This window comes from Numenius arquata, chromosome 21 (genome assembly GCF_964106895.1).
Source record: "Numenius arquata chromosome 21, bNumArq3.hap1.1, whole genome shotgun sequence".
Classification (NCBI taxonomy): Eukaryota; Metazoa; Chordata; class Aves; order Charadriiformes; family Scolopacidae; genus Numenius; species Numenius arquata.
Window position 1 is genome coordinate 5,461,431 of NC_133596.1, and position 16,442 is coordinate 5,477,872.

General features: G+C 46.3%; 1 protein-coding gene and 3 non-coding genes across 4 annotated transcripts; all 4 read left to right on the forward strand.

Moving 5' to 3' along the window:
- The first annotated feature begins 1,068 nt into the window (after positions 1-1,068).
- PABPC4 (poly(A) binding protein cytoplasmic 4) lies at positions 1,069-15,584 on the forward strand. Its single transcript, XM_074162231.1, has 15 exons — positions 1,069-1,631; positions 7,629-7,822; positions 8,142-8,257; positions 8,741-8,880; positions 9,145-9,239; positions 9,853-9,990; positions 10,571-10,666; positions 11,163-11,435; positions 11,691-11,778; positions 11,927-12,046; positions 12,599-12,726; positions 13,370-13,463; positions 13,584-13,714; positions 13,803-13,903; positions 15,217-15,584. Exons 1-14 carry the CDS (start codon positions 1,439-1,441, stop codon positions 13,887-13,889), a joined length of 1,893 nt encoding a protein of 630 aa, XP_074018332.1. The 5' UTR covers positions 1,069-1,438; the 3' UTR covers positions 13,890-13,903; positions 15,217-15,584.
- LOC141474385 (small nucleolar RNA SNORA55) lies at positions 10,294-10,427 on the forward strand. Its single transcript, XR_012463623.1, has one exon. It is a non-coding gene; the product is annotated as a small nucleolar RNA SNORA55 (small nucleolar RNA).
- LOC141474384 (small nucleolar RNA SNORA55) lies at positions 10,934-11,066 on the forward strand. Its single transcript, XR_012463622.1, has one exon. It is a non-coding gene; the product is annotated as a small nucleolar RNA SNORA55 (small nucleolar RNA).
- LOC141474383 (small nucleolar RNA SNORA55) lies at positions 12,178-12,311 on the forward strand. The gene has a single exon (XR_012463621.1). It is a non-coding gene; the product is annotated as a small nucleolar RNA SNORA55 (small nucleolar RNA).
- Positions 15,585-16,442: the final 858 nt, after the last annotated feature.

A 16,442-nucleotide genomic window follows, 5' to 3' on the forward strand; every position in this document is an offset into this window, starting at 1 on the left:
CCCACCATCCTTGTGCAGGGACAAGACTTTGGTGCTGCTGGAGCCGCTGTGGGATCGGTGCATGGATGGAGCTGCGAGAGAACACGGTTCATCTCCAAACACCGCCCGGGCGCCATTTTGCATGGTGGCCACATAGATTGGTAGGGTTAAGAAGTTGTTGTGCTTATTTACTGCGTGGGTGTCCAGCTTGACGGGAGGTGGACATCCCTGAGAGATGAGGGCTGGATATTGTTGGGCAGCCTAAGGAAAACCAGGTCTTGCTGAGGGGCCTGCATCTGAAGGGGAGCGCCTGGTCTTGTGGCGTATGTTCATCGTGAGGGGCCAGAACCACCCTGAGGGCATTTGGGATTCCTGATGCTGTGAGCGGTTCAGAGAGAAATGGAAGCCCAGCTTGTCCTGGGGCATGTGAGGACGCCGGAGCCACAGCGATGGCAGGGCAATCCTGTGGGGCCGTGGGCCGCCATGTCCCCGCTGAGGGTCGCCGCTTGGCGACCCCAAAATGGCGGGCGGGGGGGGCACCGCCCCGCCTCGCCTGGCCTCAGGCCGGGCGGGCGCTCGGCGGTCCTCCCCCCCGCTGGGGTCGCTGCAGCGGGCGGCAGCGGCGCGTCGGGGGTCGCTCCCCGCCGGGCCTCGCCGCCGCCACCTCCTCCCCGCCGCACGGCGGCCCCGCTCCACGCCGCCGCGGCGGCTATAAAGGGCCGCCCGCCGCCCGCCACCGCCTCTCCGCTCGCCGGGCCGCAGTGCGTGAGTGGGTGCTCGGGGCCCAGCGCCGCCCCGGGCCGGGACCGCGGGGCAGGGAGGGCACGGGGGAAGCGAGGGGGGCGCCGGGCGAGCGCGGCTCCGGCCCGGCCCCTCCTGTCAGCCCGGACGCCCCGCTCCGAGCTCAACCGCCGCCGCGTGTCGGTTATTGCCCCGCTAGAGCCGCTCTGTTTTATATATATATATAAAAAATATAAACCTAGCAGAGAAGATTTAATTTTAAAAGAAAGGTTCGTATAAATATATATTACAGAGAGGATTATTTTTCCTGAAATTTTTTTTTTTCTTCTTCTTCTTTTTTTACCTCAGAAAAATCAAACGGCCTCCGCTCTGGGGAACTGGGGCTAAATTAGACTCTTAAAGCAAACTTAAGGGACGTGGTTTTTGGGGAGACCGAGGAGGGTTTTGATGGGAGAAACGCTGAGGAATTTTGGCTTCGTATCCGAGAGCCCTGCTCTCCTGGAGGCTTGACTTTATTTTTTGCTGATTTCCAGGCCTTTCCTCCCTCCTTGGCCGCTGTCTGTCCCCCTTATTTTACCCACCCTCCAGCTTGAGTGAGGCTTTTAAGTAAGACTTTGAGTTTTCCCCCCAGTTTAAATATTTACGAAAAGCTTGACCTAAAGAAACCCCCAGAATTAAATCCTCTGAGTTGGCGGCGGGAGCGCGTGCTGGGTGGAAGATGAACGCGGCTGCCAGCAGTTACCCCATGGCGTCCCTCTACGTGGGCGACCTGCACCCCGATGTCACCGAGGCCATGCTCTACGAGAAGTTCAGCCCCGCCGGGCCTGTCCTCTCCATTCGGGTCTGCAGGGATATGATCACCCGCCGGTCCCTGGGGTACGCCTACGTCAACTTCCAGCAGCCGGCAGATGGTAAGTGACATGTACAACCACATCTACAGCTTTTGTTTTCTTTGCTTTTGTTCACTTTTTTCCACTAATCCACGCTGCCGGTGGTGCGTGCTGCCGTGTAGCTGCCTACAAAGTGTTACAAGGTAAGTAATCACTTCCTAGTGATTGTTGTGAAGCTGGAATGGTTTTTACAACTCGGTGTCTCCAAAACACTCTGCAAATGCACATCTTGGTAACATCTCTGATAGACAGACCTATTCCTGTCTTACTGATGTTAAACTTTGGAGACTTGGGTTTGTTCCTCACATGAGAGAATAATCTCCACTCTGTTCCCCTTTATCCCTCTGTAGGTTTGGGCCATTTGTGTGGGTCTTCAGGCAGTCGGTCCTGGCAGAAAAAGTTCAGAGTAGTCGGCGCTGGTTGAACGCTCAGTTTGACTGGTTGAGCCTCTGGCTGCCCACTGGCTCCAGTTTAGTATTTGGGAGATCAGGTGGACTGCAGGTCGCTGTGTTTGTCTGGGAAGCAGATATACTCATATTAATGGGAAAGAAGACGTGTTGTTCAATGCTTGGGAAACCAGGTTGTCACCCAGGCAGAAGCTGGGTTGATTTGCTCTTGCCAGACACTTCTTTTCATACTTTAATTTGGCTCCTGCTCAAGTAGGTATTCCAGAGCTGGAGCAGCCGTAGCATGTGAAAGATGGGACAGAAGAGGTCATTTTGGAACGTGTCTTTTCTGGAAGAAAAATGGGTCAGCATTTTCTGCCCTAGTTTTCAGAGCCTTTGCTTGTTGCCTGGTGCGAGTTTATTGCTCAGTGCTGTGATTTAGCACTATCTATATACGACAGAGACATCCAAAGGATAGAGGAGAGTGAACTTTTTCCTTGAATTCAGAACCAGCTCTCAACAGCACAGACTTCAGCAGCAAATCAACTTTCCTTTAGGATGCAGTTGGTTATCCTGCTTAAATTTTTACAGGCAGCAGAGAGTGGTCTGTTTGTTGCACAGGGTAATACATTGGCTTTGGATCAAAGTATTGGTTGCATGGAAAACAGAAACTTTAACACAAAATCGTATTCCTGCAAACTAGCAGAGCCCCCGGGATTGAGCTCTTGGCTGGAATGTTTGGATTTTACAGTCTGTTGTGACTCTGTGCCATCCTCCCTTCCATCCTCTCCCCAGGTCCAAGTACCTTCTGCATCCCTTTCCTCGGGATGCTGACTGAGCGCTTCTGATCCTCTCTCTTGCTCGGCTGTTAAACAGCTGGCTTGGACCCCAGTGCATAATTTCTTATCCCTGGAACTCTTAGAAATGCTTTTTATGCAGGGTAAGCAATGTATTTATGTGTTTTAAAACTTCTCAGTGAGCAGGAAAGAACGTGAGAGCCTGTATTATGTGGTGCTCTCCTGCTCTGATGAACCTGTCTGCTCCAACTCCCTCTTTCTTATAAAACCACCTTTCTTATAAAACCAAACAAGTAAAGGTACAGTTTTCCAGGCTCACCTGCCTTTGTCTAGGCTGTGATCTCATTTTTTAGCTTAATAGAAATAAAAACAAGCAGCAGAAATAAAGCCAAGAAGGAACTCAGAGCTCTGATTAAATAAATGTTGTAGAGATGAGGTGAAAAAGTATAGATAAAGTTCTCTTAAAGTAGAGAGAACCTGTATAATGTAGTTATGATGTTAAAAGAGTCAGTCACATGTGCTTGCTTTAGCAGGAAGAAGTTCTGCAAGTCATACAAATACAAAGACAGGTGGCCTTCCAGTATATTTTGAGGCAATCTTTAATGGTAATAAATAGGTAGGAATTCAGAGGGAGGTTGCATCATTCCGGGCTCCTGGAGAGGCAGCAGACATTTTAGGAAGTCCCAGTACTTCAAGTGATACTTTGACAAAGTAAATGGTGTCTTGTTACTGGCTAGGTCTTAGAAGGTCAAGTGATTTAAACCTAATCATTGAGTTAATATCGGGAGGGAGGAGTATTCAGACTCCTCCTGCCCTCACGAAGAGATCCCTTCTGAAATGTTCCTAATTTCTTCTGTCTGGCAAACTGCAGCGTGTCTTACTCTGCCTAAATGAAAAAACAGCTGCTGTACTAAATGTAACGCAGCAGAACAGAAACAGATAATTTTGGAAAGGTGAGCCTGTTGGTGTTTCGTGGTCTCTCCCAAACAAAGACCTGAATATGAAGAATATCATTCTTATTGTCAAATGCAGGAACTTGGCTTTTTTTCCCAAGGTGGCAGTACTCAATACTGCCTGCACGAGGGCTTTCTGAAGGAAGGAGAGATCTGTATTTTCTTACAGGAATGTATGATCAGAAACACGTTTGGACTTGATTTTACTAAATCTGTGAAGAGACGGGGAGTGTTCTGTAGCACTGTAGGGATCCGTTTGGATTTACGGGTGACAGTAGATGCTACAAAATACCACCTAAAAGTAATCGGGGAAATTTTGTGCTCTAAAAACTTTTAGGGAAGCTCTTGCGGATACATAGTATGCTTGAAGTGGTAGAAGGTATTAAAGAAGCTGAGATGTGATAGTTTGCATTTTCCTGGCACCTTCTGTGGAAGGATGAGTGCTTCATAAATCTGAAGAAAACAATGTTTAACTTTTTATTTTGTAGGAAATAAGACTCTGTCCATACCTTAGAGCAAGTCAAGTAGCCAGAACTCTTCCCCGTTACATGGGGCCACCAGGAGATCGTGCTGTCACATCCTGAACATACTCGGTTCTTCCAGAGTTCCTGTGTCCCAACCGGTTCAAAGCTTGCCCTTTTCTTTACATTTTTGTAAGCTAATGGAGTGATGCTTGACCCTGGAAGGGGTTACTTTCTGGGCATGCATTGTCTAACTGGTAGTCTGCTGCAGAGAGGTTATTTTTAGTGAAAATAAGCTCTGCCGGTTTTGATTGCAGCTCTTTGGTGGAATAACCAGTGAATACTGAATCTGTCATACTGTGAGAGGCAGATTAAGGAAATGCTTCAAAGTTCTGGCTAGTTCAGGCTCAGCTGTGGTCGTTAATATTTATTCTTTTTGACTGTGAAGAAGGGAAAGAAAACAAACTCATTTCATCTGAAAGAAAAGCTGAATTTCCTTTTCCATGTGTTCCTCATGCAATTTAATTGCATTCCAGGGTTTCATAACATTGCCAACAGTCAATGACAACTCAGATAATGAAGCAGAGAAACTTTAATATGGTTATAGAGATAAGCTGTTCTGGAAGTACAGAGAAAACAGAACACTTCCCAAGCCAAGAAGGAACCTGGAGCTGGGAATTAAATAAGTGTCTCTGAAGAAAGGTGTAGAAGAATATAGATAACCTTTTGTCTCTTCCTTAAAAAAGAGAAGACCTGTGTAATGTACATGCAGGTGTGAAGTTAAAAGGGAAGAGGGGTTACTTATATGTGCTTCATTGCCAACAGCATTTTATTCCAACTTCAGTGATCAAAGGAGTTGTCTGTTTTGTATGCACCCTCTTTTTTTTTTTTTTTTTTTTTTAAAAAAGTGGTTAAATTTGTGCTATGTGCTTTTGTTGTCAGGTCTTTTTTTGCTTAGTGGTAGAAGTGAGAGCCTGGAGGTTTGCGAAGCAGCCGTCTTTGCAGAATAAAACTCCTTGTACAGACTGTCTAATGGGTGAATCTTGGTGTGCGCATGTGGTTATCTGTCTTTATGCTGCTCCACCACAGTTGCTAATTCCAGCATTGTGTTAGCTCTGCAGCAGGGAGCCTGTAAGGGAGATTAATTACTTTGAGGCCTAAGGCAAGTGGCAAGGAGCGTTCATATGCTTTCCCTATCCAGAAGGCTATGGAAGAGGGACTGAAAAGGAAGCCTGAAAGGGGTTAAGAGTGTGTATAATGTTATGTATGAGTTGCAGTTGAGTCTGCTGGAAGGATGACAGGAACTAGTGGGAGAGAAACAGATACAGGAACTGAAATGGCTGAAGCTTTGTGGCTTAAATAGAAGAAAATGAGAAGGTGTTTGCTCAGATTAAGGAAATGAATCAGCTGTGCCTGGTCTGAGTCATTCATGTAACTCATGCTGATCCTTTACAGGTTTCCTTAGGTGCTGGTGTAATGTGATTGCATTTCCACCTGTGGGTATGGCAGGCCCTCCTCAAATCAGGGAATCCATCTAGGGCTTTCTTACACTACTGCTCTCAAGAAGTGTCTGAGTGAATTTCAAGCAGAGCATAATAATAGCGTGGAATACTAGCAGGCTATTGAAAGAGCAGTGCAATAGTGTCTGCTTAGGAAGCTTGAGGGAACTGGAGGTAAGTTCATAACTAGGCTGTATCTCGGTGGCTGCTGCAGAGTGTTTCACAGGTCCCTCTGGTTGTGTGCCTCTGCTTCATCTGCCTGTCACCTTCCAGCAGGAGCCCTGTTTCTGCTGCAAATGGTATATACAACCACTGTGTGTCCTTGCCAACACATGCTTCTGGAGGACCTCTCCCTGCTATAAATAAATGCTGCCAAATTTGACAAGCTGGACCAAGTCGCCTGCTGAAGTGCCTACTAGGAATGGACTGCAGGAAGAACCTCAGCTGCATTGATTCAGAGTAGCAGCTGAGGAATCATTTTAGCATGGCAGTTAATTGCATTTAACACCTTTGACTTAAACAGAATTAGTAGAGTTGTAGCAAGTATGACTTTCCTCCTTAAATTATTTTCTTTTTTTTTTGCAAGCCTGACTACTTCAGGAATGAAGTCCAGTAGAGTTTGTTTTCTAGCAGGGGGTATGTGAGAAGGACTGGGGAAAATAGCGAGAGCACCACTTCAATTTAAAAAGCGACAACAACAAAAAATGTTTTCAAAGCACATGGAAAATACTGAGAAACTACTGCCTACTAGTTGAAACTGCCTTTGGGGGTAGGGTGTGCAGGAGGCTTTTGTAGGCAATGTCTCAGAGGGGTTCCTAGAGATAGTTCCATGAAATGCTGGGTAGTTACTCTGGTTGCACGAGCAGTCACAGGGAAGGAGAAGGTGTTTGAGTTGTCATTTTCCTTGAATTTGCTGCTCCTGAAATCTAATCGGCAAGTATCAGTGGGTGAGGGTGACCTGGAAGAACTGAGACAAATTTGGAAAACTTGGGTTCTGCCCTGTTACTATTCCTTGATTTTAATGCCTGTCTATCCCTTCCTTTCTCTGCTTCATGCTGGGAATTAAAAGTCTTTCTTTTTCTCAGCATACTCCATGCTGGGAGTGTTTTCTGGCACAGAAGAGCCCCAAGCATCTCAATTTTATGAACAAGATCCTAATGTGTGTACGTAATGATCCTTTTAATATATCAGTAGGTAGCAGAAATAGAATCACGAAGGGGGTTTCAGTGTAGGTTAGAATGACAGTGCTGGAGTTTCAGAGTTTGGATAAACACTTCCCTGCTAATCAGATTTGGTACATGGACTTTTTTCCAGAGTTCGGTCCGCTTTTACTGTCATCTTTAGACTGAGCAATTTGGGAATAATTTTTTGGCCACATAAGTTATAGAGGCTGACTCATGCCTTCTTCCCAGCCAGCCACATGTTTGTGTACGTTTTCCCTGACCTGATGGGGAGACGATCCTTTTCTCTTAATAGAAATGAGTATGGGTGGATGTGAGCTTCATGAAAAGCAAACGAGCCAAACAGTCACTTTTGTCACTTCCTTTTTTCTCCCGGGATTTCCTATATTTCCTTTCCTTCTTTGGGTGCAGCAGTCTATCTTTATAATAATTAAGAATAAACCTAGTAAACCGCAGACATTTTGACATTCATTTTGCTGTGGTTGTTAAAATATTACTATCATGTAAACTTAAAATAGACTATTAAACCTATTATATACTTAAACATGTCTAGTGACTGTGCTGCAAAGACCCCCCTACCTCGAAACATTAAGTTTAAAAGTCATTGGAATTGGTTGCTCGTGATATTGTCCCAGATGGCTCCATGAGCTGAGTAAAATTCAGGAGGAAACAATCACCCACATGATAGAAACCTTTATTCTTTAACAAACTACAGAAATCTGTTCTTGACTTCTCTTGCAGCTGAGCGTGCTCTAGATACCATGAATTTTGATGTGATCAAAGGAAAACCCATTCGCATCATGTGGTCTCAGAGGGACCCCTCCTTGAGGAAGTCAGGGGTTGGGAATGTCTTCATTAAGAACCTGGACAAATCCATTGATAACAAGGCACTTTATGACACATTCTCAGCGTTCGGGAATATTTTGTCCTGCAAGGTGAGATGTGGTTACTTTGTCCAATTCTGTTATAGCAGTGACATGAATCAGACACGTCCAGTGTAGGAAGCGAAAGGGACACCTTTCAGCAAGTGAGGAGTGGAGTCTCTGAAAGGCAGAGTTGACCAAAAGGTCAGGGGTTGCTGAAGTTACATCAGGTTTGTTCATGAAATGTGCAAGTCTGAAGCACAGATAATGTCTTCCTAGTGCTGACCCTTGGCAGTAACTGAGTTTCACGTGCTGGCTTTGTATCTGAGCGTGACAGAGAAGAAAACGTGTTCAGAGAGCTGACATTTGGTTTTTCCTTCCCCGTATCCAGGTGGTGTGTGACGAGAATGGCTCTAAGGGCTACGCATTTGTGCACTTTGAGACCCAGGATGCTGCAGATAGAGCCATCGAGAAGATGAACGGCATGCTGCTAAACGACCGCAAAGTGTGAGTGTCACAGCCAGAAGCAGCAACGATCGCATGAACCGTGATGCATCTCGGTATTAACAGGGACACACAAGGCACTGGTTCTCCTGGCCCGAGCCTTGGCCTGCTACCTCTCCACTCCAGGGCTGGTGAGTGACCCTGCCCAAGCCATGGCCTGCTCCCCTTCCATCACAGGGCTGGTGTCTTTCCCTAACCAAGCCTTGATTTACTGCCTCTCCGCTAGTGGGCTGGGGTGGGTTTCTGTGACCACTACTCTCTCCACTGCAGAGCCAGGTGGGCATCCTTGTCCAACTCTCTCTGCCATAGGACAGGTGATTTTTCTGGTTGGTCTGTGGCCTGTTTTGTTCCTTCTCCTGTCACCCTTTCTTGTTCCTATTCCCAGCTCCTACTACACACATTTTTTTTGCCTCACTGCAAACCACACATTGTTTTTTCCACTCTTGAAAACAAGCTGCTTATTGGGATTTTCATTTTTTCTTACAGATTTGTTGGGAGATTCAAGTCTCGTAAAGAGCGGGAAGCTGAATTGGGAGCCAAGGCAAAGGAATTCACCAATGTTTATATTAAAAACTTTGGGGATGACATGGATGATGAAAGACTAAAGGAGCTCTTCAGCAAATATGGTAACTACAGAAATGCTTTTAACGAAGCTGTAAATTTCATGACCCATGGTAGTTTAACAGTGTTACCACCATCCGTAAAGCTCTACATGGGTCACTTTGAGGCTGAGAAATACAAAGAGTTGAGGTGTGGGTAGCAGTTGTGCCAGATGTTGGAGGAGATAGAGGGTGACCAGCAGACAGAGAGAAGGCTGGTGCTATTTCATGGAGTTTAATAGTCTTGGAAGAGTTTCATGGTATTTTACTAACCCTGTCCCTTGGTAACAGGTAAAACTCTGAGTGTTAAAGTGATGACAGACCCCACTGGAAAATCCAAAGGCTTTGGCTTTGTAAGCTTTGAAAAGCATGAAGATGCTAACAAGGTATGACCGATTTTTATGCTGCTTGGATGTCTTAAGAGAAGGAAAAGTTACTTGGTTTATCACAGGAACCTGTTAGTAAAATGAGAGAAAATTCTGCCTTGGGCATAACCTCTTCTGTATGTGGGGATTTAGAAGCCTTTTGCAACTTACTAGCTTGATGTTCAAGGGTAACTTGGCATTTCTTCAGATTACTGGATCCACACACGATGCAGTGGTATAATTGAGAATGTTAATTGCTGAAGAATTACTACAATGCAGGGCTTCAGGAGGAGGAAGGTGTCCAGAGTGAGAACATTGCTTAGAAATGGTTGTATCTAAGCAGTGTATGCTTGTTAAAATTTGGCCTTAGTTACAAGAAGGGGTGGGGATAAATTCACAAGTTCCTGTTAGTCCATTGCTTACAGTGCTGTTGTCACTGTGGTCTCTCCCGATAACTTCTGTTTGTCTTTAATTAGCCTGTTACACAGGGGCGGTGCAAAGGTAATGTAGCAACCTTGGCTTATTGGCTGACGGGCAGGGCTACAATGTGAGCTTTGGACAGTCCTGTTCTTACCAGGATCAGGTGCTGTCCTGCTTCTGCGGTTGACAGTTTCCTTGTTCCCGCTCTATCCAGGCGGTAGAAGAAATGAACGGGAAGGATATCAATGGGAAGATGGTGTTTGTTGGCCGAGCACAGAAGAAGGTCGAGCGCCAGGCAGAGCTGAAACGGAAATTTGAGCAGCTAAAACAGGAGAGGCTCAGCCGGTACCAGGTGAGTAGTCTGTTCCTTTCCTGAATTTAAGCACCATTTGCGGTCTCTTGGCAGATTTGAAAGGAATTGATGTGTAGCCACTGTCCTTTGAGATATCCTGGGAGTCAAAATGTAAAGGTGACTCCGTGGTATTTGGGGGCAAAAAGGGCATCAGGATATAGTCTTGGCAATGAAATACTTAGGAGGATGTGAGAGAAGAGTCATGCAGTCCCCTTCAAATTGGGGCTACCGAGAAGGATGGAAAGAGACGGTATAACCCTGTGCTGTTATCTGCCTAATTTATGGAAAAACATGTCAGAGATTGCATCTGAATCTTTCCCGCTTCTTGCGATACAGTGCTGGACTTGGGAACACAGGATGCAACAGGAAAGCAGAGGAAATCCAGACAAGCTCCCTTTCACCACAGTGGGACTTGTCTCTACGCCTTTGCAACACTTACTGCCCTCAGCTTTGGGTGGTACGAAAGGAACATTGTGCTAAATTAAGAGTTTTCAGATAAATTGCAGCTCTGCAGATGGGTGCTAACAGTTGTTTAGATTTTTCTTTAATTATGAACGTCTTGCTGTTCTCTCCCTTCTAGGGTGTTAACCTATACATTAAAAACCTAGATGACACTATAGATGATGAAAAACTGAGGAAGGAGTTCTCACCTTTTGGGTCAATAACAAGTGCCAAGGTACTGTGGGGTTTTGGGGGTATTTGGATTTTAAAGCCTGAAGAAGGAACTGTTTGAAGGGCAATTCTTGTATCCCCTGGTCATTGTGGTCCTGAGAACATCTGGACTAGTAAATTCATGGATTTCTTTGGGTCTTGGGGGGGGGATTTTACTGAAAACTTGCTTCGTTCCCTCATCGAAAGAGGAGGCAGGACGCAGCAAATGTGCTTGTTTGAGATGATTCCCAATAAGCAGGAAATGGCATTTTCTTACGTGCTTTTAGAGGCAGCACCAAATCTTTCCCATTCCTTACTGCGCAGTGTGGGCCTGGGGACACATGGTGCTGACAGCAAAGCAGAGCAAATCCAGACAGGTGACATCTCATTCCGTGACTACCTGTCTCTACACCTCTGCAACAGTTATCTCCTACCTGCTTCAAAGCTGACATGTAAAAAATACGGATTTTTAGGCTAAGGTTTTGTAACGGTACTCCACTAGCAATTGATCTTTACTGCAGGTGATGCTGGAAGATGGACGGAGCAAAGGATTTGGCTTTGTCTGCTTTTCCTCTCCAGAGGAAGCCACGAAAGCGGTGACAGAGATGAATGGGCGAATTGTGGGCTCAAAGCCGTTGTACGTTGCGCTTGCCCAAAGGAAAGAAGAGCGGAAGGCCCATCTAACCAATCAGTACATGCAGCGCATTGCTGGGATGAGAGCCTTGCCTGCCAACACAATCATTAATCAGTTCCAGCCTGCTGCTGGGGGATATTTCATGCCTGCTGTGCCCCAGGTGAGCTGAGCTAGTGTGGCTTTTTAACCTGTCTTGGAGCTTTGATGGTTCAGCTGCAATAATCTTGCTGAGCCTTTCTTATGCCTATAAGCAAATAACCCCTAATGAGGGGTGCAGTCAGTGGAGTTCATTCGGTGGTGTTGTCTTCATGTGAATTGAGTGTCGAGACCTGGCAACAGCTGCCGAAACATGTTGTGAACAGTGTTTGTTAGTCACTTAGAGACAAGCTCAGAGGTAACTTCTGTCTCTCTTCAGGCTCAGAGCAGACCCACTTACTATGCACCCAACCAAATGGCACAGATGAGACCCAACCCACGCTGGCAGCAAGGAGGAAGACCTCAAGGTGAGGACACCAGAGACAATATTTTGGTTGTATGACCCTCTTGGTTATACTTTCCAACAAGAACGATGCATGCTTCCTCTTAGCTGACTGTCCTGACTTGCTGGTCAGTTCTGTTTTGAGGATCTTTTCTCCTCGTTTCTTCCATTAGGCTTCCAAGGAATGCCAAATGCCATGCGCCAGTCTGGACCACGGCCAGCACTGCGCCATCTGGCCCCTGCCGGCAATGCTCCGGCCTCCCGTGGCCTCCCTGCCGCTGCCCAGCGAGTTGGTAAGGTGTCTGCCTCCCCGGCTCGTCCCCTGGTCTGTGAGAGAGGAGGATGCTGTTGAGACTTTTGCTTTCCGAAGATGGTTGTCAGATACGGATAATCAAAGGGCCACCTGGAGCGAGGGGCAGTGACAGCACCTGAATCTTTCCTATTCCTTGCTGTGCAGTGCAGGGTTGGAGACAGTTGGTGCTACAGCACAGCAGTGGAAAATCCAGATGGGTTGTTTTCCACTGATTTGGAACTCATCTCTACACCTCTGCAACACTGACCACCCAGGAAAAAAAGGCTTTGTAGCTTATGGATATTGTTTTCAGAGTAGAGCATCCAAATTTATTTTATTCTAGTGAATAACTAGAAAATATCTTAAATGCCAAACAAGGAATGCATGGTTTAGGGAGAATAGCCCCTTCTTAAAGTAGCCAGTTGCATTTTGAAGACAGCAATTTCTAAAGAAGTGTCCCTGTGCAGGGCATAGTCTGAATTCAGCAGTTGATATCAGACATCCCAACTTATTTGCATGTTGCTACAGGTGTCTGTAATTCTGTTTTTTGCAGGCGTTGGCACCGCGGCGCAGACTTTAGCTCCTCGTCCGCCTGTAGCTGCCCCCGCTCCCAGAGCAGTTCCTCCTTACAAATACGCCTCAAGTGTCCGCAGCCCTCACCCTGCGGTGCAGCCTTTGCAGGTAACAAAGGGGCTGGGCCGTGAAGTCCCTGCAGTTCCTGCAGTCCAACAGGTTTTACGTGCAACTGAGGTGTTTTTACAGAAACTTCAAGCTTAGTTTTACAACCCAGACAGACATCGTAATTTGGAATTTAAAAACCTGGCAGTTGTACCTTTGCCAGGGGCAACCTTCTTGGTTTATCTGTCTCGTACTTGCAAGCCCTTTTTTTTTTTTTTTAACCCAGACTTGCTGTGAGAATATTTTTCTTGGTTCTTTGCTTTCCTGTTTTGCAACCATTCATGCTGTCACCTCTTTGCCAAATCCTCACTGGGGTATCATTGAAAGCACAGTTTGCTTCTCCCACAAACTTGTAACTGTAAAAATAGCAGGGATGGGTGTTGCTCTTTCTCAGTTGTGGTATTTGTCTCACAATGTTTGATCCAGGATTTGTAAAATATTTACAGTGCCCACATGTGACATTAGGGGGTGTTGAGTTCAGGAGTTGGAAGGACCACGTTTGTGAGCCAAGGGCACCTTATTTGTCCTTAAGCCTGCTGTAGGTTTGACAAAGATTGTGTTTTAGGAGGGAATATCTTATTGTCACTAAATGTGGAGCAATCGGCCCAGTACCTATTTGAGAACCCTGGTGTCTGCCCTTCCGTAGGCGCCCCAGCCTGCGGTACACGTGCAGGGACAGGAACCGCTGACAGCCTCTATGCTGGCTGCTGCCCCTCCCCAGGAGCAGAAACAGATGCTGGGTAAGTGCAATTCCTGTTCTTACAGATTGTGTTCCACTCTGGAAATCCCCTCCGGTTTCAGAGATGACTTTTTAATTGAAATTCGACTGTCTGAACTCCTTTTCTTTTTCTGTTTCCCAGGAGAACGTTTGTTCCCTCTGATCCAAGCCATGCACCCCAGCCTTGCAGGGAAGATCACAGGAATGCTGCTAGAGATTGACAACTCGGAGCTGCTGCACATGCTGGAGTCTCCAGAGTCCCTCCGGTCGAAGGTAAACTGGTCTGTTCCTTCAGACTGGCTGGACTGGGGTGGGATTTGCTCAGGAGAGCGGGTCTCACCAGGTGACTTTTCTCCCCAAGGTGGAGGAGGCCGTGGCGGTGTTACAGGCTCACCAAGCCAAGAAAGAAGCTGCCCAGAAGGTGGGCGTAGTTGCTGCTACCTCTTAATCCCAGGAAGACTGGTGAGTGTCTCTGTAGCTTCAGTTAAAAGCTTCCAAAATCAGAATAAAGATGGAATAATGGTTTGTGAGTGCAGACAGTCTGGAGGTTTGTGTAGGTCTGGGAGCAGCACTTGGCTGATTTTAGTCTGCTCTTTAAAAAAAAAAAAAAAAACCACTAACAAAACAAACCAACCAACCTTAATGTGGTTTTTCCCAATGGAACCCTTATTGTAGAAGCTTTAGAAATATTCTTCAGAAATCTTAGTTTAATTAAGCATCAGAAAGATGTTGCGTAAGTCCCCAAAGTGTTCCTGGCAGTTGACATGTCAAGGAAGGAATAAAGCGTTGAGATGAGTCTTGTGAAACTGTTAATCTGGGAAATAAAATGAGGCGCACAAGCACCTCTCCTATGAAGACAGGCCGAGAGAGCTGGGATTGTTCAGCCTGGAGAAGGGAAGGCTCCGGGGAGACATAACGGCCTTCCAGTACCTAAAGGGGCTACAGGGGAGATGGGACTCTTGATCAGGGAGGGGAGCGATAGGATGAGGGGTAATGGTTTTGAACTGAAAGAGGGGAGACTGAGATGAGATCTGGGGAAGAAATTCTTTGCTGTGAGGGTGGTGAGAGCCTGGCCCAGGTTGCCCAGAGAAGCTGGGGCTGCCCCATCCCTGGAGGGGTTCAAGGCCAGGTTGGAGGGGGCTTGGAGCAACCTGGTCTGGTGGGAGGTGTCCCTGCCCAGGGCAGGGGGCTTGGAACTAGATGATCTTTAAGGTCCCTTCCAACTCTAACCATTCTATGATTGTAGTGACTTTGAGCCTAAATAGGCTGTTAATGCCCATCCCTGACCCTGACAGTCACCTACAGGAGATATTAAAGTGCTGGTGTCAGGAATGTCACTTCATTGCATCGGGCTGTGCAAACAATTTCTGTCTCCTCTGTTTGGAGCTGGCTCTTGTTTAGTATGAGGGTTTTGGTTCTTTGAATGCCTCTTCTCGCTTTTGATAATCCATTTTTCTGTGGGTTGCATGGAATTGCCACCTTCATTCCTGTTTGTGAAGTGGTTGTGGTCAGATGTAACTCGGAACACTGAAGGATGATGAAGGGATCTTCTATTTTCATCCATGTGTGTCTCAGTGGCTCCAGTCACTGGTTTCTCTGCTGAGGAGTTTGAATTTGTGTGATGATCAGAAATGGGTATTATCCACAATTATTAACTGCTTCTCTGGGCCTTGGAAATTATATTGGAGTCCTTGTGGTTTATAAAGCTGGAAATGTCGCTGCCCTGGAGCAAGGCGGTGCTGCGCGAAGTAACTCCTCTTCCTCTCTTCCTCCAGGATGCCAAGAAGCCAAATAGCCCCTTCGTGGCCGTCAGCTCCAGACGTTTGAAGATTCTTCACTCTCCTGCAGATCTCAACGCCGTGCATCATATCACATAGTTATATTGCATTTTGTAAATTAATCTTTAAGATCTTATTTAAATAAGCGAACTCTGAAGCTCTAGATTTCCAAAGCCAGAATTGGGCTTGCAAGCTTTTCCTTTGTGGTCAGAGCAGAACTACCCTCGGTATCTTCTGAGCAGGACACCGAGGATTTTTAGGTTGAAAGTTATTTTGTGGGTTTCGGTTTTAACTTGAACAATCCAGTTTGGAAAGTCTGGAAAGCATTTATCAATAAAGGAATAAAAACTTTCACGGTTTCTTGTCATTTTATTTCCCCTCCTCTGGATTTGATGAGTAAGTGGGATGTGGCTTAGTTAAAATTAAACTGGAAGGTTTAATTTTGGCACGTGAGTGATACATTAAAATTGTGATGGAATTGAGTTATTCTGCTTGCTCACTTTGGACAATCGCTGTTTTGAAGCGGCGGTGTCAAAATTATGCCACAGGCCCATTGTGGTGGGTTTGGTTTGTGTGACTATAACTATAATCTAATAAAAGGGTTTGGGGGACATTTCTCAAGGGAAGTGGGGGGGGTAGGTTGGCTCCCTTGGTGTCCTCCACAGGAGAGGAGAAGCTTTGCTGTTCTTTGTGTGTATTTCTAGATTTTCAGCTGGATGTTGGCTTTAACAGTTCCGTCATGATAGGACAGTTGGTATTTTATACTCTAAAGGTACGTGTAACGATTTGTAAACTATTTTGGGTGATCCTTTGGGAATAAAAAGTGTTATACCATGCAGTAATTCTGAAAGAAAGCAGATCCTGACAGAATAATTGCCGAAATGACAAAAATGGTGGGTTCTTCAAAGTATAACAACACACCAGCTCTGTGGTAGAACTGGGGCTTAATTTGTGCTTGGAAAACAGTAGAATCACAGAATGGTTGGGGTGGGAAGAGAACTTAAAGACCATCCAAAGCCAGCCCCTGCCCTGGGCAGGGACACCTCCCACCAGACCAGGTTGCTCCAAGCCCCCTCCAACCTGGCCTTGAACCCCTCCAGGGATGGGGCAGCCCCAGCTTCTCTGGGCAACCTGGGCCAGGCTCTCACCACCCTCACAGTGAAACATTTCCTCCTGACACCTCATCTCAACCTCCCCTCTTCCACTTTGAAGCCACCACTCCT

Excerpts from the sequence above, each read along its gene's own strand:
- PABPC4 (XM_074162231.1), top strand. The coding sequence starts at position 1,439 with ATGAACGCGGCTGCCAGCAGTTACCCCATGGCGTCCCTCTACGTGGGC. Across the intron at positions 11,436-11,690 it reads TCATGCCTGCTGTGCCCCAG|GCTCAGAGCAGACCCACTTA; the intron begins GTGAGCTGAGCT and ends GTCTCTCTTCAG. Across the intron at positions 13,715-13,802 it reads CAGAGTCCCTCCGGTCGAAG|GTGGAGGAGGCCGTGGCGGT; the intron begins GTAAACTGGTCT and ends TTTCTCCCCAAG.